Source organism: Vigna unguiculata, chromosome 4, assembly GCF_037176805.1.
Source record: "Vigna unguiculata cultivar grain cowpea cultivar isolate G323 ecotype 2 chromosome 4, ASM3717680v1, whole genome shotgun sequence".
NCBI lineage: Eukaryota > Viridiplantae > Streptophyta > Magnoliopsida > Fabales > Fabaceae > Vigna > Vigna unguiculata.
This window is the reverse complement of record NC_140795.1, coordinates 42,403,579-42,420,484: the sequence shown is the minus strand read 5'-3', so window position 1 is coordinate 42,420,484 and position 16,906 is coordinate 42,403,579. Positions and strand designations below refer to the sequence as shown.

The 16,906-nt window shown below is 31.5% G+C and overlaps 1 protein-coding gene across 1 annotated transcript; it reads right to left on the bottom strand.

The window, feature by feature from the left end:
- Positions 1 to 312: 312 nt before the first annotated feature.
- Positions 313 to 2,991, bottom strand: LOC146887234 (uncharacterized). Its single transcript, XM_085672069.1, has one exon. The coding sequence runs from the start codon at positions 2,989 to 2,991 to the stop codon at positions 313 to 315; it is 2,679 nt and encodes an 892-aa protein (XP_085528195.1).
- Between the last annotated feature and the right edge of the window lie 13,915 nt (positions 2,992 to 16,906).

Below are 16,906 nucleotides of genomic sequence, written 5' to 3'. Positions count from 1 at the left end.
AACTCAATTCAAAGGCTAAACTCAATTCAAAATGCAACAACAAGCACATGCTATCCCATCCTATAATTAACTATGCATGACAACACTCCAAGTTAAGCTACCACAAGTTCACAAATGCATGCAACAAAATTAGCACAAAGTTCAAACATTAAATCAAACACAACAATCTATGCTAACACACTTCACACATGCATAAAAACACAAAGCTATATAAAAAAAAAAACGAAAATTAAAAGCTAGAATGAGTTTAGAGCACTGGGTTGCCTCCCAGGAAGCGCTTGTTTAACGTCACGAGCTTGACGGGTAAGACGCTTAAGCTTGGTTGGTGCTTTTGGTGTGCTCCTTCCCAACCTCACACCTATACAACTTCAATTGAGGACTAGTCACCAATTTAGTCCTTCTAGAATAAGGAGCTTCAATTTCAATTCTTCCATCAACTTTGATGTCTCTAATAACCCATAGCCTTGCCCAATTTGACTTGAATCTTCTAGGAGAAATCTTCAAACTTTCCTTTCTTATCACAATTGGTTGGCCGGGTCTAAGCGCATTAGTCCCCATCAAAGAGTGGTGGTGAACTAGAGCATCTTTCTCTTCCCTCTCTTCATTCACCTTCGTAGAGAAGCAATTGGAGCAGTTTTCAAGCAACTTTGAAGCTTGCCAAGGTCTACTAGTCACAGATAAGACCTCATTGATACCCTTAAGACTAGTTTGTTCATCAGTCGGTTCTTGCACAGCTTCAAGAACATTGAACGTCACCTCCTCATCTTGGTCTTTCAATTTTAGCGTTCCATCATCCACATTGATAACAACCTTGGCTGTCTTCATGAATGGCCTCCCAAGAATGAGTGGTACTCCTTCATCTTTCTCCATCTCCATCACCACAAAATCAACTGGGAATTTAAGATTATCAATTTGCACCACCACATCTTCCACCACACCATAGGGGTATTTGACGGAGCTGTCTGCTAGCTGCAAGGTCATCCTTGTTGGCTTGGCTTCGAGACCACCAATCTTTTTAAGCATAGATAGGGGCATCAGATTAATGCTAGCCCCTAAGTCAACAAGAGCTTTCCCCATATCTTGATTTCCAATGGTGCAGGGGATGGTGAAGCTACCCGGATCCTTGAATTTTGGAGGAAGATTTTTCTGAATAATGGCACTACAATTCCCTTGCACTTCAATGGTTTCCTCTTCTATGTATTTCTTCTTTTTGCCAAGGAATTCCTTCATGAACTTTGCATAAGAGGGTATTTGTTGCAGTGCTTCAGAAAAGGGAATCTTGATCTCAAGCTGCTTGAATATGTCTTTGAACCGAGCTAACTGTCTCTCTTTCTCTTTTCTTGAAGGATTTTGAGGATAGGGAAGGGGTTTCACAACAACTTTCTCTTTTTTCTTTTTCTCTTTTTCATTTTCCTCTCTTTTATTAACTTCCTCCTCTGCTACAATTTCTTCATCAACTTCTTCCTCTTGAATCGCTTCTTCATTCTTTTTCTTTTCTCTAGCCTCCACCTTTTCTTTAGAACCTAGCCCAACCTCCTTTCCACTTCGAGTGAAGATGGCCTTACATTGCTCTTTGGGGTTGGCTTCGGTGTTGGCGGAAAAAGAACTTCCTCGTTGATCAGCCAATTGCTTGGCTAATTGCCCCACTTGCACCTCCAAGTTTTTTATTGATGCATCAGTGTTCTTTTGATTTTGAATTGACATTTGCAAGAACTGTTGCATCATGTCCTCAAGCTTTGAGGTTCTGTCAGTTAAAGAGGGATGTTGGTAAGTTTGATGATGTGGGGGCCTATGGGAAGGTCCTGCTTGGCCCATGTTTTGGTGAGGTCTCCATCCTTGGTTATAATTCCCTGGTCGGCCTTGATTGCCCATATAACTGACTTCCTCTTGAGATGTGCTTGGCATAGCACATTGCCCATTGGTATGGTTCCCTCCACATAACTCACAACTTTGTACTTGTTGGAGTTGAGCTACAGAGGCATTTTGAAGCTCTTGAGGAAGTTGTGACAATTTTTTCATCAGGGTCTCCAGTTGCTGAGTCATAATCTTGTTTTGAGCCAATAGAGCATCTTGAGATTGAAGCTCTAGAATACCCTTCTTTTGAGAATGAGCTCTCTCAGTATAGGCTTCATTATCATTAGCTGCCATATTCTCTATTAACTCATATGCTTCCTCTGGCATCTTCCACTTGATACTCCCACCGGCAGAGGCATCTAACATCAGCTTTGACTGGGATTTAAGTCCTGCCAAGAAAAGAGTGAGCTGTGTAGGTTGATCAAACCCATGAATGGGCGTCTTCCTCAGCAGTCCCTTGAATCTATCCCATGCTTGGCCCAAGGACTCATCCATATCTTGTTGAAATGCCGAGATTTCCTGTTTTCCCTTATTAACCTTGGACTGGGGGAAATATTTGCTCAAGAACTTTGCAACCACATCATCCCAGTTAGTGAGGCTATTTTCAGGAAAGGAATTCAACCAGGCTTTTGCAGGTCCTGCTAGTGAGAACGGGAAGAGACTCAGGCGTATGGCTTCATCAGGAACTTGATGGATCTTCACAGTATTGCATATCTCCAAGAATGTGGCCAGATGAGTGTAGGGATTCTCATGAGACAGGCCATTGAACTGATTACTCTGCACCAAATGAATAAGAGCTGGCTTCATCTCCATGTTGGTGGCATTGACGGTTGACCTAGCAATACTGTTGAAGTTGATATGGCCTGTGAACGCTGCATAATCTTCCAAAGTGCGTCTTTCACGACCCCTACCATCACCATGAGGATTTTCAGCCATTTCTTCTTCTGGTAAATAATCAAGATTCTGAGAAGTAGACGGAAGAGTGTCTGAATCAAAAGAGTGATGGGCAACTTGTTGTGCTTGAGCTCTTCTTCTCCTTGTGGCACTATTGTTTCTACGGGCAGTTTTCTCTATCTCGGGATCAACAAGGAGTGGTTCTGAAGATGCAGTCCTCCTTGTACGGATCCTACCCTGCATAAACTATAGAGCAACAACAAAAGCAAGCTCGAACTACAAGTTAGCCCAAAATTAATGTGCGTATAAAAGTAAACAAAAACAGTAAATATGCACAAAAGAATTTAAGTCTAAATAAGTCAGAAATCACACAAAAGTCTAGTATTAGACACGGGTCCCCGGCAACGGCGCCAAAAACTTGTTAAGACTTTGGCAAGTGTACCAAGTCGCGCAAGTAGTAACCGGTAAGACCGGGATATCGTTTCCCAAGAGACTCGTGTATACTAAATATTTGCGTAATTAGTGACTAATTTAAACTAATGAATAAATTCATAATTTGGGGTTTTTGTATGAAATTAAATTTTGCCTAAATAATTAAAATTGAACTTGGATATTTGAAGACTCTAGGAAATGGTAAAGACTAGAAATGCAGTGGATTGATATTGTTGGAGTTAGACTTCACCTACTTCACTCTCATGTATATTAAGCAATAAAACTCTTCTCCATTAATTACTAATGTCAACCCACAAGTTTACTCAAACTCTAATCCCTTAGTTGAATGAGCCTAGGTTTCCTTATTTAGAGTCAATTCCTTGAATCTCTAAATAAACAAACCCGCTTTACAAATTAGGGTTTAAGACAACTAATGGGTCAAGTTCCATTCCTAGATACAAGTTCCATTAGGTATCTTATTCCAATTCAAGGTTTCAAGAGATATTTTCCATTACCTAATGACCCAAATATCATGCAATGAATGGGTAAAACAAAGCAAGCTTTAAATGCATAAACAAAGATACTAGAAATCAATGGAAGAAGCATATATATATTCAAACCATTCGAAAATACATGAAAGTTCAGTGGCTACATCTAACCCCAACAAAATGGGTTTAGCTCTCCATTGTCATGGAGAGCTCAAGCTTACAAAATGGAAAATGGAAGAGAAAGAGATACAAAGAGGAAGATGGAGCTGTTCCCACAAGCCCTAGCACTCCTCCTAGCTCTCCAAATCGCGTTGCTCGAGCTCCAAAATGTCCAAGATAGGTTTCCCTTCGCGAAAACAGAAGAAAAAGAGCCAACTTGCCACATCAGCGAAAACGGGCGCCTGGCGGAAGGGTCTCACCGCCAGGCGCTAGCCATCAAACAGTGGGCAAATTCCTCATCTACCGCCCGGCGGTGGCCAGGTGCCGCCAGGCGGAGACCAGCAGTGGCGCCTGGCTGGCGCTTGTCTGGCGCCTGGCGCTGGCGGCCTGTTGCGCCTGGCGCTGTATTTCTGTCGCCGGGCGCTTCCTGTTGATATTTTTGCTCTTCTCCTTGCTATTCCGGGTCACTCATTTATCTGGACTTTTGGAGCAAAGCTTCCAATCTACAAAAAGGATACAAAAAATGGGGATTAGTGGTATATTTGGATCAATGCAACTCACAATGTATTTATTTACAAAAGTAAGGTAAAATTGAGGATTAAGTAGGTTAAAAGCTTTGGAAGAGATGATTTTGCTAATGAAATATAGCTTGGATAATGGTAAAAATTAACATTATCAATTTACAACAAGACCTGCGTCTGACACTGTTGTGAACAACATGTCTGAGGGTTTCAATAGCACTATAGTAGATTCCAGGAGTAAACCCATCATAACCATGATGGAAGAAATTCGAATGTATCTGATGCAGAGATGGGCTTCCAATAGAAAGAAGGTAAATGCATTTCATGGTTCTATTTGCCCAAAAATTCAAGACAGATTGGACAAGGAAGCACAAAAGACCAAATATTGGTTACCAAGGTAAATGTATTTGATGCACCTAATTGTAATAATGTTTCATTAAATATGAATGTCTTCTGGCTGTTTTTTAATTATATCTTGTATTCAATGCAGCTGGTCTGGACAACAACTATTTGAGGTCAGCCATACTGCTATGATTGGGGAGAAATATGTGGTGGATTTAGATAAACAGGACTGTAGCTGCAGGAAGTGGGCAATAACATCAATTCCCTGCTGTCACGCAATCACTGCCATCTGATTTCTCAATTTCAATGCAGAGGATTACCTCCCACACTGGTTTTTGAAGTCAACATACGAGGAGACCTATTTGTCCCTCATATATCCTGTTAATGGACCTCATCTGTGGGAGATGACATCTTATGCTGATGTGTTACCTCCTGCTAAAAGAGTGCTGCCTGGAAGACCAAAAAAGAAACGAAGGCTGGAGTCCTGGGAGCTGAGGAAGGATGACACCCAAGTCAGGCAAGGTGGAACCCGTAAAAGATGTGCCATTTGCAGAGCACTTGGACACAAAAGAAATACTTGTCCGCAGGCACCTCCACCACAGCAGGAACCAACTCCAACTGCTGAAGAAACACAAGCAAATCAGCCAACTCAGGCAACTGATATCAGTGGTGGTCAACAAATTCAGATTACTGCATCTGAACCAGTTATGCCAGCAGCAACAAATCAACCAACCCAAAATCCTTCATGCCAACAGAGTGAAGTGCCTCAAGCAACCCAAAATTCTGCATGCGAACAGACTCAAGTGCCTCAACCAACAACAACAACCACATTCAGAGAAAAACTATCATTTAGGAGGGGACCAATCACGGAGCCATGAAGAAATTATGGAACACCTGTTTTATTTTGGAAAATCAATATGTAGTGGCTTTTTTTTGACAAATTCAGTGCTGTTATCTTACAATGTAGTACTGTTATTTTGGAAACAGCTTGCTTTTGTGCTGTTATTTGCATATTCAGGTCTTTTGAAGAACAGTATTATGTACTGAAATGGCATTATGAACCACTTTAATATTATTTGCTTTCTCATCTCCAGATTATCTTCATTATCAAATGATGTTAAATGCAAATAAATAGAACACAGTCAGTTCACTCAAACTTGTAATTGGTTCATTAAGAATTCATTACAACATTACACCACTGATACTAACAACAGTTCAGCAACTCTTTTCAACTAACTTACAAACTAAAATTACATTAACGAAAAGCAAAAACACTATTATTACACTTAAAATTTTAATCCATCTATCAGAAATCGCAATTGCTTTTTCCAGAGTGTAAATCTTTCTCCTTTGTCTCCCAATGGTAGCATCTTTTTCATCTCCATTATCTTCATTCAGCCATTTGAAGTAATTGCACCCTTTAAATACCTCATTCCCACCACTCCGCTGTTTGCAAGAACAAAGAATCAAACATTAATCAAAAACAGAGAACATCAAAAACATTAATAAAGATTCAATCAAAATTAAATTAAAATCAAACATCTACTCCGACCTTATATTTAGGACACCCCCAAAATTGTTTGCCGGCATTCCTGACTGTTTTAGCGACTCTCAACACAGCGTTCTCCCCACAAAAGCAAAGAGGACATTCACCCAACACCCTATACGAACCACCAGTGGAGGACACACTTTGCTTCTGCGAACCCCACGAAGAGCACGAACAGCCTTCACTGCGAGACATTGCAGATTCACCAAAAATTACGTCTTCCAATCAAGAACGAAGACCAAAATCATTGAAGAAAGAAGAGAAGAGGAAGAACTGCAGAGGAAGAACTGCAGACGAAGAACCCCACCACAATGATAGCGAAAACCCAATTCTACAATTAGGGCACAACACAATCTGATTTTTAAATATACCACCACGTCACTGTACAATTATTTTTTCAGCCACAACTGCTCTTTAAATTGACACGTATCCGTTCACAAATGCCACATCATCTCATTTTTAACGCCGTTTCTCACAATTTAACGGTATGGACCCAATTGATACACTTAAACGTATTTGGGTACGCAATTGATACTTTTTTAAAAGCGGGTACCAATTTGACACTCTGGTACCAAACTGGGTACCTTGCGATTAATTAAACCTATATATATATATATATATATATATATATATATATATATATATATATATATATTGTGACGACAATTTTTTTTATTTAATTATTATTATTATTTCCTATAATATACTTATAAAATTTAAAGGCAAAATTATACTTAAAATATTCATATATATATATATATATATATATATATATATATATATTTACAATACTGTATGCATCTTATATCTACACCGTTTATTACATCTTATATTTCCTACACTATAAGAGGGAAAAAATTATTTATTTAAAGTTTTCCCCTCATATACTGGCTTTCAAACAGGTGGAGGGAAAAGGTTATGGATAGGGTTCACTTGGTGTGTTGGGGGTAAATAAAAAGGTAACTCCGATTTGTCCTTCGATGATAATTGGCGCATTCGGGGCAGAGAATAAAGTAATTGTAGAGTTTTCCGTTCCCTAAAATGTTACAGAATTATTCACTGCATTGGTTTGCCATGCATTCCCCGGAAAAACAACCCCAATGTCGGCGAAGAAGGGATCAGGCATGTTGGGAGCAACCATCTATGATATGGTTACAAAATTTTGTTTGTCACACACAATCATAAAATATAAAATAGGGAAGTGAGACAAATATCACATAAAAAAATACATCATATCATAATAAAATAAAATGAAATGAAATGAAAATTCTCCCAAATCCATAAAACTAGATTTTTATTATACTTTTGTAAAGATATTGATTAATTTTGTACTGACTAGTCAGAATAAATGAGCTCATGGCCAACAAAGTAACTCAAGAACATCTCATCTTGAGTAATACTAACTCGTTTAAATCCCCAAGGTCATACCTACAACTACAATAATCAAATCTTTATTTATCATAAATTTTATTTTAATATTAACCATATAATTATATAAATAAATAAATAAATAGGATCAAACATAATTAAAATAAATATAAATAAATAAAAAGGACTAGTATGTAACTGGAGATAAATGTAAATAAGAGTAAATATAAATTAAATAAATAAGATCACTGCAAAACTGGAGATGAATTATAAATAAATAAATAGGAACGAGAACTAAATAGAAATTAGAATGAGGTTAGGGACACCTCACTAACCTCACTTAAGGTAAATATAGAGATAAAAATAATTATGAACAGATAAAAAAAATAATCAAAGTAAAAAGATAAAATGATAGATGTCTTTTCCTCTTACCTTAATTATTGTGAAAGATATATCCCAAAGCTTTGTGAAGGTTTCAACTTTCTTCTTTTATTTTCTTCACTGCCAATTTATACTCACAAACTCCTCTTCTCCCTTTTTTTTTTCTTTGATCTTACTGTCTCATTTTCGTTTCACAATCACCACTCCTATTTATACTACATACATAATCATTACATTTAGTTCATTTGGTTTGAAACACTATTCAATTCTGTTTTCTTCTTTCAAATTCTCGTTACTGTGGTTTGTCATGTATTAAGCTCTCATTTTTTTAACTTGTACTTTTACATGCATTTATTAGCATCTTATCTCACTCCATTACGTGGAGCAATGAGCAGATAATTGTGAAGGGTTTCTTTTTCTCTTCTCCTCTCTCTCTTTTTTTTTATTACCTAACAATATGTCTAGTTTACCTATACATGTAGGTAAGTTTATCCTTTATATATATATATATATATATATATATATATATATATATATATATATATATATATATATATATATATATATATATATATAAACGTAACTTAACTTATTTATTTTACGTTTCTTCTTTTATTATAGTAAAAATATTCTTTCTTATTAACATTCTAAAATATTTAATATATTTCTTATAAAATCATCAATTATTTGTATATTTTGGATATTTATAATCTTTACATTCATATGTTCATAATTTATTATAATAATAATATGTATATTATATATATATATATATATATATATATATATATATATATATATATTCATATATATATATATATATATATATATATATATATTTGTAATAATAATAATATATAATAAAATGTTTATAAATAAAGTAATACATTATTTGTTGATTTATGGATGTTACAATTCTTCCCTCTAAAAGAGATTTCGTTCTCGAAATTATTTATTTATTTATTTTTGGAATAAATAAGGGTAAATGTTTGTTATTTTCTCTTCTAATTCCCATGTAATATCTCCATTAGCTTCATTCCACATGACCTTCACTAGAGGGATCTGTCTGCCTCTCAATTCTTTGACCTTATTGTCCATAATCTGTACAGGTATTGCGTCAAATGTAAGGTTATTCTTTAATTGTACTGTATTAGGTCTTATCACATGAGTTGGATCAAAAATATATTTTCTTAATTGAGACACATGAAAGACATTATGAAGGTTGGAAAGGAACGGAGGTAAGCAAATTTGATAAGCAACATGACCTATTTTTCTAAGAATTTGGTAAGGGCCAATAAATCGATGAGTGAGTTTCTTTGATTTCATCACTTTACCAATTCCAGTGGTTGGAGTTACTTTCAAGAATACATGATCACCTTCTTGAAATTCAAGAGGTCGTCTTTTCTTGTCAGCATAACTTTTTTGTCTACTTTGAGTTGCTCTCAAGTTGTCCCTGATCATTTTGATTTTCTCTGTTGTTTGTTGAATCATGTCAGGATCTAATACTAAATTCTCACTTGTCTCAAACCAGCACAAAGGTGTTCTACATTTCCTTCCATATAATGCCTCATAGGGTGCCATACCTATGTTGGAATGGAAACTATTGTTATAGGTGAACTCAATCAAAGGCAGGCATCGATCCCAACTATCAGAATTTTCTAACACACAAGCTCTCAGCAAATCTTCCAAAGATTGAATGGTTCTTTCAAATTGTCCATCAGTTTGGGGATGATAAGCTGAGCTAAGGTGAAGCTTGGTACCTAAAGCTTGAAGTAAATCTAGGGTCCCTATCAGATATAATACTTATTGGAACTCCATCTAACATGACAATTTCTCTTATGTATAATTCAGTCAAATTTTCCAATTAATACCTAATGTTAATGGGTAAGAAATGAGCAGACTTTGCATTGTAATATTCTATGAGTAGTTGAACTCCTTTGTGCCCAGGTTTGATGTAATCAATTTTATTCATTTCTACTTCTTGGGTATTTATCTTTGCTTTCATTCAATTGTTTGTGGTTTGATTTATGCTTAATGACTTGATCACTCTTCTTATTTCATGGGTTTGATTTGAGTTGGAAGATTGGTCTCAACTTATGTGGATGAATTGACGACTTATCCTATTTCACTGATTGGGATTGAGTTGAAAGACTCATATCAAACTAAGGTCCAATCAAATCATCACACATGTACTGGATGCTCCATGGCATACCAGAATGGATGTTGGAGGAGAGAGTCTTGCACATTAAAGCAAGGACTCATTCTACCAAGAGTTGAGAAATCACACTGGGTTTGGAGTCCTTAGGTTCTAGTGTATCAAGGATGAACCTAGATCTACATAAAAAGAGTACTCCCAAGACATTGAATGATTTGAAAAGTAAGTAAACTAGATGGTAGTGGTGTGGTAGAAGAAGATAAGATGAAATCAATTCATAGCCCCTACTCCACTCAATCTATCTAATAACTACTATTTATTTTTACTTGCACTCTTTCTAACAAACATAAAATCGAAAAATCAAAGTACTAATATGTTTGCTAAATCCTTATGGATACGATACTTGTTCATACTACATATGAGTACACTTGATGGGAAATGGTTGTTGGGAAAATAATCATGAGGTACTCTTTAAAAATAGGAAAATTATCTTTTGACAAAATTTTTTAACAAACTTTTGACAAAGTTTCTATAAATAGAATTAAATAGATTAATTTTTTATTTTTTAATCCAAATAAAGTAATAATTGTAATATTTTTTTTACTTAAAAAGGTAATTTGTCAAAAATTTGTCAAATTTTTTTGTTAAACTATCATCTTCCAAATTTTTTACTTAAGGATCTTTCTTACGACACTAGTTAAGGATAATTAATATGTTTTGAATTTTACAAAAGTGTATAGTTAATTATAATATTAAATGAATTTTGACCTACGTACTATAAATGCCTGCTTATGACACTGTTAAAGATAATAAATAACTTTTGAATTTTACAAAAATATATAGTTAATTATAATATTAAGTGAATTTTGACCTATTTATTACAAATACAATTTTATTTTATTTAAAAAATAAATATGTCTATAAATAAATATAACTCTAATTAATAATTTATTTAATACACATATATAAAAAATATAAAATAATAAAATAATTATATTTTAATATTGTTAAAAATTAAAATATAATTATAATAATTAGGTCAAGATTTATTTAATATTATCGTTAATTATGCCGTTCTATAAAATTTAAGACAAATTAATTATCCTTAAAGTCACCTAAAAATGAAATAAACTTTTTACTTTGATAATAGCGATTGTGCTTTAATTATTAATGTCTACGTTTAATTATTTATTTTATTGCTCTAATATACTCAAAGAGATGCAAAGATTAAACAGATACACATAAATTAAGATTTTCCGATCAAATTAATAAACGTATGTTCTTCAAAAATGAAATTAAGATTATGGAAAAAGTTTTATATATAGTTAAAATTAGTTAAAATTGAAATTATGATTAGAATTTTGAAAGATACACAAAATCATAAATTATAAATATTAAAAAGAAGGAAGGTATAAGCGCTATAGTTGAAAAGTACAGCGACCTATAATGCATAATAGATAACCGTAGCCTCAAACCATTAAAAATATATTTAAAAAGAATAAATAGATAGGCAACTATTGTAGGAAATAACCGTAACATCCAAAAGTTTTACAATGTAATCCTTTTAATATACAATATATTAAAGTTATTGTTATTTTTATTTTAAGAAATAAATAAATATATATTTGGTAATCAATTAAAAAAATTTTCTTTTATAAATAATAGAAATAATAATTTATGGTATAAATTATAAATCTATATATATATATATATATATATATATATATTAAATATTTAAATTTTACTAATAATAAATATATATTTTTTATAATATTAATAATAATAGAATGATAGAATTACATATAAATATATTATTAAAACAATAAAATAGTTACGTCTGAACTTTTCATTATATATATATATATATATATATATATATATATATATATATATATATATAAACAAATATTATAATTTTTGTAAATATAAATATTAGATATGATAAATATATGAAATATAAAAGTAATGCTATAAAACAAAAATTACATATAAGAGATAAGTTCCTGCTTAATTTTGCAGGATAAGATGCATTGAATGAGAAAATTTGTTGCATAAGTCTTTGGCTCAAATCTTAATATGCATTAAATGAGAAGAATATTTACTCCACATGGGCTATTAAAAGGGGCTTGTGTTGTGATGCAGTGATAAAAGAAAAAACAAAACAAGAATAAAGGAAAAAGATAAGGAACAACTCGACAGAGAGGAAAAAAAACAAAGAGAAGGAAACAAGAAAAAGAGCAAGAAACAGAGTCAGAAAGAAGAATACACCATACTATGATAAGAAGGAGAAGACATTACCATTTTTATTATATTTGTCTTATTTATTTATTTATTCTATACTATTTTATTGTGTGAGATATTCTTAACCCATCTTTTTATACTATCGTATATTGTTTCCAAATTTATTATTTTTAAAGTTATATACATACATATATATATATATATATATATATATATATATATATATATATATATATATATATATATATATATATATATTAATATCAATTTAAACATAGCAAAATTATAATATTATTTAAATATTATTATTTGTAAATTACATATATTTATGAATTTAAGTATGTTAATAATATAATATTATACTACTTATACGTACATATAATATATGGTTTCATTATACTTTGTATGCATATAAAATATATATATATATATATATATATATATATATATATATATATTATTGTACTAATATAATATAAATTAATCCCTGTTATACACATAAATAAGTAACATATAAATTTACGTAACCTCAATAAGTATTTATATTTATTATCAATTTATATATAAATATATAACATATAAATTCTGTACAAATTTATTATTATATGATGTGTAATTTTATATGTTTTCACTTATTCATTTAACATGTGTTTTACCGCATATTTTAGAAGTAGAATGTAATATTATTGGTACATGTATTTGAAGAAGATGGAACACTGAATGTTGATTTCTTTTTATTTATTTATTTTTAAATGAAACAAATGTAGATAATAATAATAATTATTATTATAATATTAATAATAATTAATAATAGAGTTATTCAAATTTAAATTAAATTATAGTTGGAATTTCTATCGTGAGAATTTAAATAAGTAAATTTTATTCAAGGTAAGATATTGAATTATTGTTATTAGTCATATTGAACAACCAAAAACAGTGATTGTGATTCTTAGTTTTCTAGGTTTGGTAGGATATTATAGAAAGTTCTTGGCGTTTTTCAAAATAGTCATGTCTTTAAATGAACTCACAAAAAAGGGTCAAGTTTTTGTGTGGATAGAAAAAATGTGAAAATAGTTTTCAAGAGCTCAAGAAAATATTAACCACTTCTCCTGTTTAGTATTGTCTGATCCTACCAGACACTTTGTGATATTTTGTGATATTTTATGATGCTTTCAACATGGGATTAAGATGTATTCTTATGTAAGATAGAAGAGCACTGACATATGCTTCTAGGCAAGCTAAGAGCACACGAGAAAAATTACCCAAACCATAATCTAGAACTCTAGCTGCCATTATTTTTGCACTTAAAATATGGAGACATTATGTCTATGGTGGTAAGTTCGACGCTTTTAGTGATTATAAGAGTCTCAAATACTTGTTTGATAAAAAAGAGTTAAATAAGGGACAAAGGAGATAGATGAAATTTTTTAAAAATTATGATTTTGAATTACATTACCAAGGGAAAATGTAGTGGCACACTTTAAGCAAGAAATCTTTACATGTCTCCTCACCGATGATTCAAGAAATGAGTTTGTTAGAAAAAAAAAATACAAACATGATTTTTTTTCGTCACACTAAGTGTTACAAGATTGGCAAGTGTATCAAATCATACAAGTAATAAAGTGGAACGTCCAAGTATCGTTTCCTAAAAGACTTGTGAAAACACTTGACAACTCTTGCAATTCACAACTCAATTAGACAACAAATTTCACAAAAACAAGAATAAAACTCTGTTTGTATTTTTATCAAACATATGGTGTGCATCAATATATGATAAAGGATTCACTACGATTGGGCTTCATGATCCAATTCAAAGAAAAAACACCAAAACGATATTCTTCTAATTCCTACTCTAGCATTCACATCTTATGTAAGAAGCCCTAATGTCTTAGGATAAGTCTAAACTTGGATAATAAAACCCTAGATGTCTTAGAAATTCTTATTATAAGTTCGCATTAATGATCAAAATTCTCATGTTATGAATGATCAATTATGTACTCTATGTCTAGATGCACAATCAATTATTTTTTTACTCTAGTGTTGATTTTGACTTCTGCTAAGCCCTTATTTATATATTTTTCAGAACTAGATTGAGCTTGAAATTTGTACTTGAATAACCAACTCTATTGATAATTAATTTTCTTGATAATTGAATTATCCATCTTTGTTGATAATCTTCTTAAATCTCTGAGATCTCCACTTGAATAATAATCTTGAAAATATTCTTTAATCTTCAAAGATTTCTCTTTATCTAATAATATTGACATATTCTTCAAATCTTTAGGGATTTTCTCCTAATTTGCAAAATATAAACTAAATACTTATCTTTTCCAATTTTATTAAATAAAACCAAAAATATCTAAAAAGATAATAATAGAATAATAATAAAAGATAAAAATAAACAAAAAAAATAAAATATGATAATGCCAATTATCACTAAGCCATGATAGAATGAAATTAAACTCCATTCAAATCAATAACAACTTACACAAGCAAATCCTTAAGACTCATGTAAGTGATGAATTCATTCAAATGTAAAAGAAGTTGATAGGACAAAATAATGGAGAACATTTTGGCATAAATACGACATGCATTTGGAAATTTAATAATAGGATGTGTATGCCTAATAATGGAAAATTAAAATGAAGATTTTAGAAAAAGAACATAAAAGCAAATTAAGCATAAATTCGGACACGAAAAAAATGTATCAAGATGTTAAGAAAATGTTTTGGTGGCCCAAGATGAAGAAGAAAGTAGCACAACATGTAACAACATGTTTAATTTGTTAAAAGGCTAAGATAGAACACCAAAAACCAGCAGGGATGGTATAATTCTTAAATATACCTGAATGGAAATGGGACATTATAGAAATGGATTTTGTAGTTGGCTTTACACAATTTGTTCAAAAATTTAATTCCATATGGATTATCATGGATAGGTTAATGAAGTTTGCTCACTTCTTACCCATTAACATTAGGTATTCATTGGAAAAATTGATTGAATTGTACATAAGAGAAATTGTGAGGTTGTATGGAGTTCCAACAAATATTGTATCTTATGGGGACCCTAGATTTACTTCTAAGTTATGGGGAGTTTACATAAGGCCTTAGGGACTAAACTCCATCTTAGCTTAACTTATCATCTCAAAATTGATGGACAATCAACAAGAACAATCCAATCTTTGAAGATTCACTAAGAGCTTGCGTGCTAGAGGATTGTGATAGTTGGGATCGATGTCTACCTCTGATAAAATTCACATATAACAATAGTTTTCATTCTAGCATAGGCATGGCACTCTATGATGCATTGTATGAGAGAATATGTAGAACACCCTTGTGTTGGTTTGGGATAGGAGAAAACTTAGTCTTAGGTCCTGATATGATTCAACAAACAACTGAGAAAATCAAAATGATTAGGGACCAATCGAGAGCAACTCAAAGTAGACAGAAAAGTTATGCTGACAAGAGAAGACAACCTCTTGAATTTCGAGAAGGTGATAATGTATTCTTGAAAGTCACACCAAAAACTGGAATTGGAAGAGCGATGAAATCAAAGAAACTCACTCCCTAGTTCATTGGTCCTTATCAAATTCTCATAATAGTTGGTTTTGTTGCTTATCAAATTTCTTTACCTGCTTTTCTTTCTAACTTTCACAATTTCTTTAATGCGTTTCAATTAAGAAAATATATTTCTGACTTATCTCATATAATAAGACCTGATACAGTACAATTAAAGGGTCACCTTACATTTGACATAATGTTTGTACACATTATAGACAAGAAAATCAAGGATTAGCCTTCAACCATTGTCACTATCACAAAAATCCTTTAATGTGTTTTTCAGTTTAAAACTTTCACTTTCATAAACTTTGATTGTATAGTATATTGTAAAAAAACAAAAAAAGTTTGATGACCCAACGCATAGATGACCTCTGTAATTTATAGAGCTGCACATCACAAACTAATTGTTATAATAATTTGTTCAAAATTTATGAGATCACAGTATCAAAATCCATGCAACAATTCTAAAAATTGATTTATAAATGGACTATATTTATGAAAATAATTTATTCAATTTGAATATATCATATCATCCCACATATTTGAGAAATTATCAACAAAATGGGAGAGACTAGTCACACAAGTTAAAATATTAACTTTTAGACAATTTTTTTTTTAATTTTAGTAAGTATTATATATATATATAAATATATATATATATATATATATATATATATATATTATAAATATTTTTTAAATTTTAATTAATTAAATAATATCTCTAACCGGTAAATTTAAATGATTATTATATTTATTTATTAAGTTAATTTATCATATAATCAATCATTAAAATTTAATTTGTAACGATTAATGATTTAAATAATAATATTATTATATATAATACAAAAGATTAATATTTTAAATTATTTTTTATTTTAATTTAAAATAACGAGTCAGGAAAGTGGATCAATTTGATATGTGATATGAGAACAAATTATACTCTTTAATAAATATTAACACTCAAT